This window comes from Schistocerca nitens, chromosome 7, assembly GCF_023898315.1.
Source record: "Schistocerca nitens isolate TAMUIC-IGC-003100 chromosome 7, iqSchNite1.1, whole genome shotgun sequence".
NCBI classification, from domain to species: Eukaryota; Metazoa; Arthropoda; class Insecta; order Orthoptera; family Acrididae; genus Schistocerca; species Schistocerca nitens.
This window is the reverse complement of record NC_064620.1, coordinates 343,821,869-343,840,360: the sequence shown is the minus strand read 5'-3', so window position 1 is coordinate 343,840,360 and position 18,492 is coordinate 343,821,869. Positions and strand designations below refer to the sequence as shown.

Sequence of the window (18,492 nt, the reverse complement as noted above, 5' to 3'; positions counted from 1 at the left end):
ACTTTCTTGAAAGCAGCAAATGATGCAATTATATATTTACTGCTTCACTGCTGAACTATTCATTTTAATTTATAACCTATTCTGTGCAATGGAAACTCTTTGATGTTTTCCCAGTTGTTTCTCAAAAGTTTCTTCCCACTTCCCTGTAGCCATTGACACTTTGTTTGTTTTTTTTTCTAGGATCGTAAGTTTAGTTACCTGCAAGGAAAATATATAACTGTAAGTCATGATGGAACAGTTAATTATTGGTCACTGGAATTTGATTTAGAGAAGACAGTCCGCTCTGAGACACGTAAGTATTTGCTGGAAGAGAATAGTGAATTTCACATCTACTTGTATAGTTTACAAATGTTCCATAGAAAAGAAATTGCAGAAAATAATCAAAAAAATATAAACTGTTTTTCATTATCTAAGGTAAAACTGAAAATTTCCAGAAATTTATGCTCCTGACAAAATATGAGATACCCATAAAAATGAACCTCCTTTAATCAATAATTTTTAGATTTGAGGCATATGTCTTTGATCATTTGATTCTACCACATGCAAATATGATTTTAAACTCATAATTTTATAATGTCCCAAATCTGAACATCCAAGAACTGAGAGTTACTTGTACAAGAGCATCTAATACTCAGGTAATTCTATCCTCAGTTAGTATTAACAGAAAATTTCTGGTTATGGCGAACCTCTTAATACTGTTGGCACTAAAAAGTCAGCTGAATCCAAATTATTGTTAACCAAAATGGTAATTTAATATTGGGAAATAGGGTTGACACAATTAAGTTTCATGATCATTCTAAATTTTATAATTAAATTAATACAAAAAAGAGTTTGTAGATGTAATTTAATTTAAGAAATAAAAACATTTCGTCATATCTGGTTCATAGTTCTGCATATCAGATAACACTGGATTAATCATAAGTATCTCCAGAGTTTCACAAGATGATCGTGCAAAAACTTTAAGACATATATAAAATGGACACATATCAGTGGGCATAGCATCCTTCCAGGTTTTTAACTTATGTTATAGGTCTTCAATATGGACACTATTGGTAATGCAGCAAATTTCAATACATGTATGCAGTCCATTGAATCACTGTTGTTGCCTGAGAAGGTATGACGATAACAGCACACTTTGCTAAATTGTTCATTGGGGTAACACTCTGTAGGGATATGAAATGATCACATAGACTCACCTGTGGATAAAGCAGGTAGACTTTAAGTTATTGGTAGAATACTGGGGAGATGCAATCAGTCTACATAGGAGACTGCTTACAAAACACTTGTGTGACCCATTCTAGAATATTGCACAACTCTGTGGGACTTGTACCAAATAGGACTAACATGGAATATTGAATGTATTAAGGGCATGAATGGTTACAGGGCTGTTTGACCCTTTGAGATAGTGTCAAAGAGATGCTGAAGAAACTGAACAGGCAGACTCTTGAAGATAGATGTGAACTATTCATAGAATGTCTGCTAACAGAGATTCAAGAACTGGCTTCAAATGTTGACTCTAGAAATATATTACAACCCCCTACATATCACTCTCAAGAACTGGCATTAAATGATGACTCTAGTAGTATATTACAACCTCCTACATATTACTCCAATAGGTATCATGAGGACAAGATTATAATAATTACTGCATGGACAGAGGCATTCAAACAATCGTTATTCCTGTGCTCTATATGTGAATGGAATGGGGAGAAACCCTAATAATTGGTACAGTGGAACTTACCCTGTACCATGCACTTCATGGTTGTTTAAAGAGTATGAATGTAGATGTAGATGCAGATACTTCTCTGTAGGTACAAACTAACAGAGTGGATGATTGGTCTATATCTTCCATCATGCCTGCTCCCTGGTGGTGCATTCTGCAACTATTCCATAGCAAGTATTATATGAATGGAAACTTGGAGAGATTTGTTATCCATGGATTTGTGTCATTTTTCTGTATATTCAGTTCCTTAGAAGGTGAACATATTCTTGTGGTCTGTGAGATACATAAATTAACATCTACTAGTAAAAGAAAAAAAATAATTAATAGATGATCCAGACATCTATAATCATGTAGTTCAGCTATATGTGCACCACCTACCATTTGATTTGAAACAAAAGACAGAATTGGTTCTTACAGCTGATGAAACAAGTAGTCTCCTACAGCAGTGGCTTCCTATTAACACATGAGGTATCTTGACTGGTTCTACACTGCTACACAAAGGAATTCATGAACTACAGTGTATAAATAAACCAATTATTATTAGTAGTAGTAGTAGTAGCAGTAGTAGTAGTAGTAGTAGTAGTAGTATAAATAGTAGTATGAGCAATAGTTTAATTTCCTGCATTGATAATAAACATGATATCACTGTAAAAGAAGAAAATAAAATGCACTAGTATTTATAAATTTCATCAATATCACAAGTGATGTAAAGTCCAGAATGAGATAACAAACCAGCATTGAATCCTGCTTGACTGAGTTTTCTCCTCCATGCAACTGTGATTAACCCCAACTGCCCTCAAATTGCTCCCTGTTAACCAGGTTGTTAACATCTAAATTTGCCTATCAATCATTTCCCACGTCCTTCCGCATGGAAACCAACTTCACATTCACAGAAAAAACCAAAAGCCATCTTCTTCAGACTGATACTAACTTTATAATCCTACCTGCCACAAAGGCACTACAAGGATTACCGGCCAGTGGAACACTGCCAGCTGTCAGCTGTGTCCATTTACAAACCCTGTACAGTGGCACCATTCCAGAAATCCAGCAGGATCTCCAGTCCATCCAAAAATCCTTAGGTCCATCCTTGAACCTCTCTCTTGTGTGTCTTGCCTCACCTATACTCCTCCTAAAATGTAGACTTTCACAGCCGGAAATATCATGTCCATTATAATTATCCGGGCTGTTATGCCGTGGTCGGTTGATGAATTTTGTCTCAATTCCCAACGTTTCATCTCCGACTGTGGGAAACATCTTCAAGGGGGTCCGTAGGTCAATGGAAGGTCCAACACACCCACTGGCTCGCTACTGACTGCCGCTAAATTCCGTGTCACGGCGCAGGAGCAATGGCCACTCACATGGCCATCTAGAGGAATATTTCCTTACCACCAAGAGTTCCAAACCCCTCATCTGATGACATCCTCATGATCTGGACTGGGAGTGAGGGCATCATATCCACATTCCTCTACAACCTCAATACCTTTGCCCTCATTCGTTTGACCTGGTCCTTCTCATACCAACACTCACCAATCTCATTCTTCACCTGAAGGATGGTTACATGCATACTGCCATCCACATCAGACCTCTCAACCACCATCAATATCTCTGCTTCAATAGCTGCCAGCACTGGCCGGGGAGTGCCGAGCAATTCTAGGCGGTACAGTCTGGAAATGCACAACCGCTACAGTCGCAGGTTCGAATCCTGCCTCGGGCATGGATGTGTGTGATATCCTTAGGTTAGTTATGTTTAAGTAGTTCTAGGGGACTGATGACCTCAGAAGTTAAGTCCCATAGTGCTCAGAGCCATTTGAACCATTTTTATCTGCCAGCTATTACTCACCAACAAGTCCTTTCCATACACCCTTAGGCACCCACAGTTGTTTCATTTGTAGTAGCAAGCAGTCCTTCTCCAAATATGCCAACACAAATCTTAATTATTCTCTCAACCATGTCCAGAGACACGTTTCATGTCTCGTCTCATCAGTCATTGATTATCCCCCACACACCCATTGTCCAGCCACAAAGGAGCACACCTCTCATGACTAAGTACCACCCAGGACTGAATCAACCAAATCACATTCTCTGCCAAGGTTTCAGTTACCTCCCAACATGCCCTAAAATGGGAAATACCCCACGCAGAAACATATCCATTGCCCCTCTCAACCCCCCCCCCCCCCCCCTCCAAACCTATGCAGTATCCTTATTTGTCCCTACTGCATCCCTCCTCCAAGTCCCTTGCCTCATGACTCATGGTTTTGCAATAGATCTAGATGGAAGACCTGTACCATACATCCTCCCACTGCCACCTACTCCAGTCCTCCCATCCTATCAAAGATAGGGCCACCTGTCATATCAGCCATGTGATTTACCAACTTATCTGCAACCACTGTGCGATATTCTATTTTGGCATGATAACTAAGAAGTTGTCTGTCTGCACAAATGTCCACTGCCAAACTGTGGTCGTGAGACAGCTGGACCAGTTGATGACAATGCCACCCAAGACTTTACTTACTGCATCACAGTGCATTCCATCTGGATTCTTTCCACTAACACCAGCTCATCTGAATCATGCAGGTGGGAATTCTTCCTAGAACAAATCCTTTGTTTCCATAAACCCCTGTCTCCACTTGCCTATCTTGTTTCCTGCTCCCACTTCAATACAAAACACATCTTCTACACTGCTATCACACCTACATAGTCCTTTCCCCATCTGTACTGCTGAGCAAGATGGTGCAGTGGTTAGTATACTGGACTCACATTTGGGAGGATGATGGTTCAAACCTGTGTCTGACCACCCAGATTTAGGTTTTCTTTTATTTCCCTAAATTGCTCCAGGCAATTGCCAGGCTGGTTCCTTTGAAAGGGCATGGCTGATTTCCTTCCCCATCCTTGACACACTCTGATCTTGTGGTCTGTCTCTAATGACCTCAGTGTTGACAGGACGTTAAGCCCAATCTTCTTCCCATCCTTCACTTCCGTAATTCTCTCCTATCCTGTGCCATCCCTCTCACCCACCTTCCTGATGCTGCAACTAGCAGCCTCATCCTGCCCCACCACATTTCTACATATTCCCAAAGGTGGCACTAGAATTTTCCCTCACACCTACTCTGCTGTCCCTATTCTCTCCACTCCATGGCTCTCCTTTATCCTCTCTTCCCTTCCCACTAGATTGCTGCTTACAGCAGATGCAGCCACAGATGGACCTTACAGCATAGAGCCATTGACCTTGTGCATCCACGTGTGTGTGTGTGTGTGTGTGTGTGTGTGTTTCCTCTTAGGACTACATTTGAAAGCTAACAATATTTCTGACAATTGTTTTAATTGTGCCTGTCTGTGAACCAAGACCTCATCTATGTGGTGATTTGTAATCAATATTACATAAAGCTTGACAGGTCCAAGAATGTATAAAAGCAATCCTAATTTTCAATATAACTTTTACTTTTCTATTTTATTAATTGAAATGTTACAACAATTTCGATTGTACTAGCAAAAATTTTCAGATCTAAAAGGGTTAAACACCAGCAACTCTCGGCGAACTATGTGGTCACAGTCTGTCGGATACCTACCCAATCATGTTGCTTGACTCTCGGTCACAGACAGCAGTACAGAATGTTTAGAAGTCACTCAAAAATAGGTAGATCAGCTGGAGAACAATTGGAGGCTCTATGTAAGAACCCCCAACTGCCCCTCTTGTCTGTATAGATAAGAGTTCCCACTCAGCACCTGCTGTGGTGTGTAGCCAGTCCTTTTGTTTATAATGACCTCTTATTTGAGCATAAGGAAAATACTCAACACACCATTCTTAGTTTCCTGTTCTATTCAGTTCTCCATGATTATGCCAGTTCAAATGTCTCAACACAGATGGAACAAAAGTCAATAACGGATTTGCAAATACAAGGGCGCACACAAAGTATTCTGTTCTGAGTTTATGCAGTGCATACTCTGGAGAGTTGATCACTATATCTGAGGCTCTGCAATACATTAAAACTCTGACAACAAAGGACGTTCTGGTTTGTAGTGATTAGCTTTTTACAAGGGATATTTCAGTGCTACCCCAGAAACTTTTTGATTGCTAACATTCAAGACCTTTTAGTTGACCTCAACAGCTCCACCATGCTAGTAACATTCATCTGTTGACTGAGCCATTTGGGTATCCTGGGAAGTGAACTCACTGACAAATTAGCTAAAGGAGCAGCAACAGTAGACAAACTTGGACTCAGAGTACAAGGTGCAGACCTACAATATTGCAACTGTGACATCACATTTTTGAAATCTTGGATATGGAATGCACGCCATCACAACTCTCAACAAGCTGAAGACAATCAAGAGAACCATAAGACATGGTGTATTTCTCTTCAAGCTCTCCACAGACCTCTTGAAAAGATGCCATTGTACTGCACCGACTATGTACTGACCACACCAGACTTAAGCATGTGATCCTTTTCTTTTATATTAAGAAGACTCCCCCAATGCAACAGTGGTAGTCATAGTAGTCCATATTCTCATAGTGGGTGCCCTGCTGGCTGATTTGAGACAAGCAATCAACTTGTCTATGTCTCTGCCTCTGAAAGTAGCAGACAGTAGGCTAGCAGCTAACAGAGTCCTACATTTTCTGAGAGAAAGTGGTTTTTATAACAAACTTTCATGCAACTCTATGTTTGATGTCAGAGGTGGATGTGGGGAAAGTCCCTCTCACTAAACCATGTGCTCTAAATTGCTTCAATCTGCTTTCTCTCTCTCTGCACTGTCATGCAGTTTTAAATTTGATGTACATATTTGTTTACCTAACTGTTTATGCTCATTAGCTCTTTAGTCCATACAGTATTCATTTGATCACTCCATTTTATGTATACTTATTATAATGAACCTTCAAGTTGTATCTTTCAGTGTTTTTGGTATAGGATGGGAGTACAGGGTGCATTTATTACCAAAGATATATGGTGCAGGGAACTTCACATTTTCAACCATGTTGACGAAGTCACAGACCCTAGAGCGGAATGTTCTCCTTTTTCCATTTCATGTACACTACCGGCCTTTAAAATTGCTACACCACAAAGATGACATGCTACAGACACAAAATTTAACTGGCAGAAAGAAGATGCTGTGACATGCAAATGATTAGCTTTTCAGAGCATTCACACAAGGTTGGCGCCAGTGGCGACACCTACAATGTGCTGACATGAGGAAAGTTTCAAACCAATTCCTCATACACAAACAGCAGTTGACCAGCATTGCCTGGTGAAGCGTTGTTGTGATGCCTTGTGTAAGGAGGAGAAATGTGTACCATCATGTTTCCGACTTTGATAAAGTTTGGATTGTAGCCTATCGCGATTGCGGTTTATCGTATCACGACATTGCTGCTCATGTTGGTTGAGATCCAATGACTGTTAGCAGAATACAGGATCAGTGGGTTCAGGAGGGTAATATGGAGCACTGTGCTGGATCCCAACAGCCTCGTATCACTAGCAGTTGAGATGACAGGCATCTTTTCCACATGGCTGTAACGGATCGTGCAGCCACGTCTCGTCCGTGAGTCAACAGATGGGGATGTTTGCAAGACAATAACCATCTGCATGAACAGTTCGATGACATTTGCAGCAGCATGGACTATCAACTCGGAGACCATGGCTGCGGTTACCCTTGACACTGCATCACAGACAGGAGCGCCTGCGATGATGTACTCAACGTCGAACCTGGGTGCACGAATGGCAAAACGTCATTTCTTTGGATGAATCCAGGTTCTGTTTACAGCATCATGTTGGTCGCTTCTGTGTTTGGTGACATCACGGTGAACGCACGTTGGAAGCGTGTATTCATCATCGCCATACTGGCGTATCACCCGGCGTGATGGTATGGGGTGCCATTGGTTACACGTCTTGGTCACCTCTTGTTCGCATTGATGGCACTTTGAACAGTGGATGTTACATTTCATATGTGTTATGACCCATGGCTCTACCCTTCATTTGATCCCTGCAAACCCCTACATTTCAGAAGGATAATGCACGACCGCATGTTGCAGGTCCTGTACGGGCCTTTCTGGATACAGAAAATGTTCGATTGCTGCCCTGGCCAGCACCTTCTCCAGATCTCTCACCAACTGAAAAGTCTGGTCAATGGTGGCCGAGCAACTGGCTTGCTACAATACACCAGTCACTACTCGTGATGAACTGTGGTATCATGTTGAAGCTGCATGGGCAGCTGTACCTGTACACACCATCGAAGCTCTGTTTGACTCAATGCCCAGGCGTATCAAGGCCGTTATTATGGCTAGAGGTGGTTGTTCTGGGTGCCGACTTCTCAGGATCTATGCACCCAAATAGTGTGAAAATGTAATCACATGTCAGTTCTAGTATAATATATTTGTCCAAAGAATACCCATTTATCATCTGCATTTCTTCTTGGTGCAGCAATTTTAATGGCCAGTAGTGTAGTGTAGTTTTACATGAATTTCCACTGGAGTGAGGGACTTATAAACAAACTGTTATTTCCTTTAAACCCATTGTCACCATCACCATCTACCATCATCTTGTATTTTAGCATCTCCCTGTCAGGCTGTACCCTGTTTGAACTTTCTATAGGGCAACTAATTAAAAAAAAAAAAAAAAAAAAAAAAAAAAAAACTATAGGGCAACTAAAAAAAAAATCCCAGTCCTCTCCATACATAAAGCCCATGCTTCACATGGAGCCACCTCCAGTGTGTGGTGGAACCCTGTTCTGAATAACAGGTTAGAAGCACAATGAAAATGTTATGCCAACTCATGGAGTACAGATAACAGCACCATCACAAGTCGCTCAGTAACTGGAAAGCACAGCAGTCACTATCCTAACAGAAGTCCAGGCCAGTCCAGGTAATCGTAATTCACTTTATAGAAACAAAGTCAGATGATAGCAGCTGGAGGTGGAAAAACTGAGGTTTAGCGATTTTCCATGTGACTTTTTATTGGCTCACTGCAGAATTTGACACGACCAGTTCCTAGTATCAGCATGATTTCCCTGCAAGAGGTACCTTTACATGATGTAAGTTATGTTATATACCCATATCTTCCATTTGCTCTTCAAAGGGGTTACTAAAATTATATTACTGAATTTTTTGCTTCTGCAATTGCTATTTGGAATCAGAGTAATGAATAATTTTATGTGAAGTTACAAAGTTAACCAGTGTATCTCCTCTGTCCACCTGCCCATGCATGACTTTTAATATTACATTTACTCCCTTTCATCTCCTGCAGATTTTGAAAAAAGTATTTTTGTTGTATCACTAAAAGAGGTTCTGTTATTCCAATAAGCTATTTTATTTTCCTCTTTCCACAAGTTTACTCAGTGTGGGTGGTATGCTAGCAGTTGGGAATGCCTCATTCATGACAATATGAATTTGATTAGACTGATCCACATTAACCACAAGCTAAGACATAGAATGATGAAGGAAATCAGATTTATTGAAACTGTGCTTATAGAGAGAAGAAACTAATGTGTTTTAGTGTAATTCATAGCAGTCAACTTTAGTTTCATAGCTGCATCTCTTAGTGTTCGTCTTTACCTACATTATTTTTTCTGTATCTATAATAATTCTTTTTTAATTGTATTACTTTTGTATTGTCTTTTACATAGCTGAACTGAAGACTACTCAGACATTTGTGACAGATCTTGTGTGCTTACCTGATTGTGAAATTGTTTGTACAAGTGCAACTGAGGATTTGCGATTTTATGACACATCGGCCAATAAATTTGAACTCCGTGTTATGGTAAATCAGGATTTTTATTATTTATCAGTGAATTATGAGACAGGGTTGAGAAGAAACACACACAGTTACACTTAAAAATTATTAGTGAATGCTGTCCTTCAAAATTAAATCAGGTTATAGAGCTTAAAATAGTAGTTCTATCTTCTAGACACTGAAACTGTGTGTGTTTCTTGGACATCTATCAACAGCATTCAGTTTGAGGACATTATGCTACTAAGTTCTATATTTTATTTCAGTATCCCACTATGGCTTTGTTTTGATATGTTTCTTCTTCTTATACACTAGAAAAGGTTTTACTGTTCCTTTAAACTTCATATGATAACATTTAATATTACTATTTGATTGTAATGAATTTGCCCTTTTATGCCATTTTGATGATGGATACAGTTAAGATCTTATAATTATTGAAAATATTTGTGCATGATGTTCAGCTATTTATGTAGGGATACAAGTAGATTTGAGACTGCAGAAGGTGGCTCTTCATAGAACTCGAAGAAGCTCTCATAATCTTAGTCATGCTTAAGATGACAAACCAAGATAGATCCCAATGTCAAATCCAAATCTCAAGTGATGTAGCTGTAGTGCCCATAAGGCAACAAGCCTAATGGATTACTTTTATCTTCAGTTTTTGTCTGGGATGATAGATAACACTGACCCAGAAATAAATTAAAATAGTTCCATTTTCCTGGTCACAGCTAAGGTTTCTAAGAGGTTTCTCTTGATTGTCAGGTTATTGACAAAACTACAAGTATTCCCCATGTGGGTTCCCTTGACCCTTCTTCCATGAAAGAGGGAGGGAGGGAGGGGTTTGGAGAGGGGGGAGTACAGAAAGAAGAAAAATAGGGGGAGGGGATGTTGCTCTATGGGGAACAAATATAGATGGGCTGATCACTACCTTACTATCTAGTCAAAGTGGTGAGTCAAAAGTCTGCTATCCTCAAGATGAAATATGTTATGAGTGGTACATGACTGTCTGACAACTAAGTGGCATTATTGCCTTCAGGAATCTTCTTATTTGTGACTGGCATGTGAACTGCCCAGGCCCAAACTTAAGCTGCTGTGACCATAGGTGTTCAGAGGCTTATAACTTTTCCTGTGTCTAGCAGAACATAAGAAGGAAGGAAATGAATACTGAAAAGGGCTGTCTATCAATTTCATTTTCAACAGTTATGTATTTAAGAGTCTGGATTCCTGAAGTGCCTCTTGCATTGAGTATGTCATGTATCATTTCACTGATCATGAAAAAAAACCTACTGACAAAATTTTGCCTACTTTAAATTTTATGATATATCTAACACATTTGAATGTATAAAGCACAACATTCTCTTAGAGAAGAATAAGGTTGATGGCTTTCAAGGTAGAATGAGTAAGTGGTTTGCTTCATATTTAATGATAGGAAGCAAAGGATAATGTTTGATAGCTCATACAGCTCACATGATAAATATTGTTCTCAGCCTGGATAATTAAAGAGACCTGCTGTATGTTCAGTGTCATAGACTGTTTGATTGTTGCCTTTAATTAGTAGAATGTCTTTTCCATGACAGATTCTTCAGTTTCCCTTCTAACTATTTTCCTTAAAATTTTGAGTTTATTTTCAGATTTTCTTTCAGAAAGTTTGCACTCATTGTGTAATACCAGTTTTATGTTATGATAGTGAGAAATACACTTTTAATCACAAAACTTTGAAAAACTGAGGCTTGCAGAGAAGAAATTGAGTGGTACAATTATAAGGGGACATAAGAAAACAAATGAATTAGTTAACAAATTGAAGGGAAGGACATGATTATGACTAATGTAAATGGAAAGTAGATGGAAGTGATTCGTAACCAGGTGAATGGATGGTAGGAAGTTCTTCAGTTGTCACCAAGAGATAACTAAAGACTGACACAGATAGGTATTGCTGAAGACTGTAATGCATGAAACATTCTACAGGAGACTGTTATGTAGGTTTGGCCATCAAATGAATGCTGCTTTTGATGCTGATGATGACAACATAGTTTTGCAAGCTTACTTCATCAGTTCTAACTGCCTCAGAAACATTCACACTGAATGGCAAAAGTGTGTACTGAGAAAAGAAATATTTTCTACTTTGCTTCCTCCATTTAATTATTATCACTTAAGTGAAGAACGGAATATCAGGTATCCATATCATTCATATCTAAAACTGTCTAGACTTACACAGAGAGAGCAAGGCTCTGAAATCCAACAGTAACTGAATCAGTATAGCAATCAACTATATTTTACCTTAGGTTATGTGGGCAGAAATTGTCCTGATAACCTTGCATATTCAGAATTTGTTTTTCCAGTATTGTTGACACTTCTTTTCCCTAAACTTATATGTATTGACCTGTAATTGGAAGGAGTGGGCCGGCCGAAGTGGCCGCGCGGTTCTGGCGCTGCAGTCTGGAGCCGCGAGACCGCTACGGTCGCAGGTTCGAATCCTGCCTCGGGCATGGATGTGTGTGATGTCCTTAGGTTAGTTAGGTTTAACTAGTTCTAAGTTCTAGGGGACTAATGACCTCAGCAGTTGAGTCCCATAGTGCTCAGAGCCATTTGAACCATTTTTTTGGAAGGAGTGGTATTACATTATAATATGTATTGACAATTAAAGCATCCATTTGTTATAAGCAGTTCTTCGTTCCTAACTCCCCATTCAATACCTCTATCCTTTCCTCCCATTCTCTCTCTCTTTCTCAATCAATCAGTATACTTCTCCCAGCATATTTCTGCACTCACTTTTGAATAAATGAGAAATTGATCTTTTTATTCTAGGTACAAACGAATGAGAACTTCATTTAATTAAACAGTAGGAAGTTCAGGATAGAACATCAAAAACATTATGAAGAGGATACATTGCCACTCACCACATAGGGGAGGCACTGTGTCACAAACAGGGATAATGAAAAGACCAGGCCAGGGGGCTACAGCAGGTAGAGTTCCCACCCATGCGGCTCAGAAAAGCTGAAGTTTGCAGGAAGGATACAGATGCTGCAGGCTTTGAAGCAGTCATTGCAGAGAAGCACATTGCATTGGGATGTATGTTCAGCCTCTGAGTGGTTCAATGTCCCTTGGCACAATTTTGCTGTGACCTTTCATGTGGACAGAAAAATTGTTAGGTGTCACATCTACATAGAAAGCAGCACAGTGATTGCAGCTTATTTTGCAGATGGCTGGTTTCACAGGTAGCCCTACCTTTGATGGGATAGGAGATGCTTGTGGCAGGACTGCAATGGAAGGATGCGAACAGATCTTGCATCTAGACCTCTTGCAGGGATATCAGCAATGAGACAAGGGGTTGCGAGGAGGTATGGACAAGGATGTTGGGTAGCAGAATACCATTGGGGAATGGGTGGAGAAGATGGTGGGTAGGGTATCCTTCATTTCAGGGCACAATGAAAGGTAGTTGAAACCCTGGCAGAGAATGTTATTCAGTTGCTCCACCCCTTTATTTAATTAGATAGCTTGCAGTGTGCATACATCAGCTGTGAATGTCTAAACGTTACGTGGGATGATAAAGTTTCTTGTTATTGGTTAGTGTAACTGGGTTGCTTGAAGTAATGGTAAACTGATGGATAGGATAAAATTAAGTAGAAGATATTCTATGTATTAGTTACATATGAAAATAAAGGCTGGACCAGGACTCGAACACGTATTTCCTGCTTATTGTGAGCAGTCGCCTTAATCAGTTCAGCTATCCATACACACCTCCTGGACTGACACAGATTTCCATAAGCCACACTGTCTATTTCCCTATATGATAGTGCCCTATGTATGAAAACTTGGGTCAATCTGGGAAGTGTGGATGAATAGCCTAAGTGGCTAAGATGACTGCTCATGATAAGTGGGCTGTCTGGATTCGAGTCTCAGTCTGGACAAATTTTCGTATGTCACTAATGTATCTATTACCTTATGCAGCTGATGCCAAGATATTCACAATCAGAATATTTATTTTGAATTAATTTTGGATAGCTGTCAATCATAATTAATGCCTATTCATCAAGACATGCAAGTAAACAAGTGGAAGATATTTTCAAAAGCATTATTCAAATATTACAATAAGCCACTAAATCTATACATGAATTAGTCATCTTGAGTTGCTGTGCTTATTCTCTCTGTTTTCCCTATATTAGTTACCACATAAATAGTTTTGTCAATGTGCTGTACACTTAGGTTATCTCATTTATATTTATTATTGTTTGGATGTATACTGGAAACAGTAGGTGGAGTTTCTTCTACATGCAAAAATTAAATTGGAGGGCAAGACAAAGTGGATAGTTATGCAGTTCATGCAAACTTAAGTCTATTGTAAGTGTATAATGTAAAATTCTAATGACCAAGAATATTTTATAAGTAGATGATGCTTATTTATTGTCTTCAACATACTATATTCATCAAAAGGGAGAACAATACTAATGACATATGTATATTCACAAGAAAACAATCATTAGTCTCTGTCGTGTTCTGCATAGTGACTTGTAGAGAGTGATTAGTAAAGAGTAAATCAATGAAACTTAAAAAGAATGAGTCATGTTGGTCACATAGTATTGGATATATAAAAATGGATCAATTGTTGTAAATATAACTGTAATCGTCACTTAAATTTTGTATTCCTTTGCAGAAATCTGCCATAATAGCTTATGAAATGTTGGAGCAGCTCTATAGTGCACATGTTATTCTACATTCAACAATATTTTATTGATCCAAGTAGATTAACAAGAACCAACCATTGACTGCAAAACAAAACAGCTGCGGTGCTCCATGAGCCACACAGAATAGGATGGTTGTTAACGTGGCTAACACCACTGTAAATAAATAATGTTAAATTACTCAGAATCCAGTGGCAAAGATTTTGTAAATATCTCATGATAGTGTGTTCTCAGTTTTGCAAGACTGCCTATAAATGAAGTTCATTTCTGCTCAGTGGGTACTAAAACTTGAACAGAAGTAACCTGTTTGGTGAGAGCTTCAGAATCACATAGTGGAACATGGTAAGGACTTTCTTAGTTAGATCATTGCTGGTGGTGATTATAACTTGAAAAACAAATACACAAGCACACTTTAGAATTCACAAGTTCAAAGTCACTAAAAAGACATTGATACTTGAGTCTTTATTTAGGGTAACAATTTCATCCTTCATTTATTGCATCAGAGTATTTAATGGTTGGGCATCCAGAAAATAAGCTCAGCTGATTAATTCTTTCTAGAATGGAATGAAGCCATTATTTTGGGTATGTACAATGCAACAAATGTTGTTTGGATTAGGCCAATATGCCATTTTATTTATTTGTGCATTTTATATAGGTGATGACTATAAAGACATGTAAGATTGAAATAGCAGTGGAAGAAGAAATTCAGGCAGTAGCTCATATTATGAATGTTCACTACTTGACAGCAGAAGTATTTTATCATCTTATCTTTGTGGGAACTTGATAGTAATGCATGGGTGTGAATGTGCAATCTGAGGTATGTGAATACTCATGAAGAATAGTAGAGTGACTAGTCAGAAAGAGGTGGGGTGAGGACTTAGTGGAACAAGACACTAGAAGCCAGTTTAGCCTTTAGCAAGAACATATGTGTCATGATGCAGATGCATGTGTTGCAGCAAACAGGGATTCAGAAATTTCCCAATTCTACATATAATCATGGCTGTAACATTAACTATAAGAGGTAATCAACAAGTATCCATATGAGGATGTTGCTGCAGCATGTCTGCAATGTAGCATCACTCTGATGTAGATATATAAGCACCAGCATGTAGGCAACAGATTAGTGTGACATTTACATCTTTGTGATGTGTGTGCTTTGCATGCAGAAAGGTGAACTATGGTGATATTATTATTAAATGCATCCAAATGGGACCATTTTGTTGTTATTATTTTTTCAGCTGCCAAAGGGTGAACACTGGTAGATATCCAATGGAAAATGAATAATGTGTGAGGGGCTGCATGTTCTTCGAAAATCATTGTTGAAGAGTGGTATTCCAAGCTTCATAATAATGCATATCCTCATATCGCAAAAGATGTAGTGCAATAGTTACACCAACTTGGGTGGGAGACACACGAGCACCCTCCTTATAGTTCTGATCTTTCCCCATGTCCAGTCCATTAACAGGGGCCTTGAAGGATTGACAATTTCTGTCAGATTATGGTGTGCAGCAGACAGTTACAGACTTCTTCATGCAGTAGGAAATGGTGTTTTATCAAACAGTTATCTTCAACCAGCTGCACTGGTTTGATGATCGCCTCAATGCAAATGATGATTTTGCCTGATTGGCATACAAATTCTGGACTGTATGACCTTCGAATGGAAACTTCTTAATCACCCCTTGTGATCAGAAGGTTGATGCTTGGGAGGTTTAGATACTACTAACAGTGGAACAGTTGTCTGAGGTGACAAACTATTTAGCAGTACTAATATGACAATAAAAGCTAATGTTCCCTCTTTCTTGTTGCTGTGGATAACTCATTACCACATTATGTCATGTGCCATATTAAAACCACATGGCTGCCCATGCACTGATAGCAGTCTTCACCACCAATTCACGTCATCACTCAAACATCCTGACTTAGTTTTCCTGTGATATCTCTAAAATGCTTAAGGCAAATCCTGGAATGGTTTCTTTGAAAAGGCCATCATTGATTTCTTTCCCAAACTTCCTCAATCTGATCCTGAGCTCTTTATCTAATGACTTTGTCATGATGGGTTATTACACACAAATTTTCCTTCCTTTCTTGAAATCAATTCAACTATGTTATACCTTTCAGGACTTGACATGAAATCTACTAAAAGTAAGCCAACATACCTGGAGGGGTACACAAATGTAATAGTGATGTGCTGAGAGTTGTGTAAGTATAGTGCAGAATGAGTCTTTCAGTGTTGTCACAATAACATGACTGGAATGCCATAAGATACTGGTACTGACAACATAGAAAATACCAACTGGACAATATTTTAAATATTGTAATTTTTTTAGTAGACAAAGGCTATTAACAAGAATTTGTACAATTATCTGGAAAAGGAAATAAGATGATAGTTTAACAAGCTTTGAAATGAAGCCATTAGAGTAGGAGCAGAAGCTCATATTGGGGAGGAAAGCAACTGTGTCCTTTTCAATGGACCATTTTGGCTGTTTATTTTACCACGTGATGTGCCGCAGCGGTTAGCATACTAGAATCACATTCAGGAGGACAACAGTATGATCCCTGTCTGGCCATCCAGATATAGGTTTCTGTGATTTCCCTAAACAGCTCCAATAAAAATCGTGGCATGGTTCCTTCGAAAAATGCATTGCCAATTTCCTTTCCCACCCTTTCATAATACGAGCTTGTTTTCCACCTCTATTGACAGTGGTGTCAACAGAACACTAAACTCTAATCTTCCTTTCTTAAAGCTATTTAAGGAATCCATAAAAAAATTTAAATCTGCTTCATGATTTGAACCCCATTCAGATTAACTGGAGTGTAAGTGGTTCTGCAATTTCCAAAATTGTGTCTTTCCACATTCATTGGCTTGACTGATAGATACATTTTCCACTGCATGTCTGAGTAGATGGTTCCATTCCTCTGCTCTGTATTTGGTAACATATTACACTCTCATACAAATTTAATTTTTGCAACTTTAGTAATATGAACTGTTTGGGGGAACTAACACTACTGGGAAGGAGATTGCTTAGAATTTTGATAACCCAAATTAAACATCATGACATTATTAAATGCATCTGCCAGTGCATGCTAGATTGTTCTTAACCATTTGATTATCTGAATAAAATTATTAAGTAGGAGAAGTAAAGCACATGTGTCCAGTCATCCTGATGTATATGAACTCATAATGGCCAAAACTTTACACAAAAAAAGATGAAAAATATTTTTTGTATCAAAACTTGAATGGCGCACATTACCTGGAGTTTGAGCTATTGGAGATTATACTTATTTCTTTCTGTAGGCCAGTTTTGATTTAATACAATTGTACACCACTCCACTTCAGTATTAATGTCATGGACAACAGGTACCCTAGCTGTTGGACTGTAAAGGAAGGTCTCGTCCCAAAGCCAGCGTTACTCCCATATTTTAACCCTAACTTTTTTTTTTTCTGTGTGTGTGTGTGTGTGTGTGGGGGGGGGGGGGGGTTACATGAAGTCTTAAGTGTGAAACACTGAAGAGGAACTGCTTGATAGAGTCCTAGCTGCCTGTCTTGTTGTACAGCAGACAACAGGTATGTTTGAGACAGAGAGTGACAAATTTTCTACCCTTTCATGATGCATGCATTTAGTTTTGTGCTCACTGTTTCAAAATTGAGGACATCAGATAGAACCAAATATTTCTTTCCACTTATAACATGTACAGAACAGGTTACAAGTATGAGAACATAAGAGCAGTGGTGACAAGAACCACAACATTATCTAGATCTTTGTAGTGAAAGAGTAACTGCGATAACACATTGGAACTGCAGTTACTGGAATGTTTATGTGTCACTGCACACTCGCACTTGTGAGGACAGAATGAGGCAGTACATGACTTACTCCAGTAGTGCTAACAATATCATAAACTTTACATGTTGTCCAGCATGTGTTACCACTGCTTTCTTGAAACCTGGCATTGTGCGACTGCAGTCGGTGTTTCCAATGGGGTGTGAGGTACCAATCTTTGATGTTGTTTCTTCATAAAGACACCTGGTGTCCATTGTGGAACTTGGTGACTGTGATGTACTGGAAAATTTCCTGATGCTGTAATCTCATATTTTGGATCCTGCAGTGATTGCAGTGTCCAGTGTGTTGCAAAATGCAGGCTTGAGTTGATCGAACATGACAGTGGTAGGCAGACTTTTGATTCTAATTTGGAATGTGTTGTTGCTTTTGCTAATCACAGGCTATCATGGCTGTAATGCTTGCATACTGCATTATTACATAAGAAAATGTATATGCAATTGTTAAGATCGGCAAACACAAATGAGTGTCTTCCAACCTAGCTTCAGGGTGCTGTCGGTCTATGCTGGCATATACGCTCCAAGAATCTGGTAATAGAGTCTGGT

The 18,492-nt window shown here is 39.0% G+C and overlaps 1 protein-coding gene across 1 annotated transcript in view; it reads left to right on the top strand.

The window, feature by feature from the left end:
- Window positions 1-18,492, top strand: part of LOC126195609 (WD repeat-containing protein on Y chromosome-like) — a 455,713-nt gene that overhangs the window by 30,819 nt on the left and 406,402 nt on the right. The window contains exons 3-4 of the mRNA XM_049934234.1: window positions 181-292; window positions 9,332-9,465. Of these exons, the coding sequence (XP_049790191.1) occupies window positions 181-292; window positions 9,332-9,465 (246 nt within the window). The remainder of the gene's footprint in view (window positions 1-180; window positions 293-9,331; window positions 9,466-18,492) is intronic.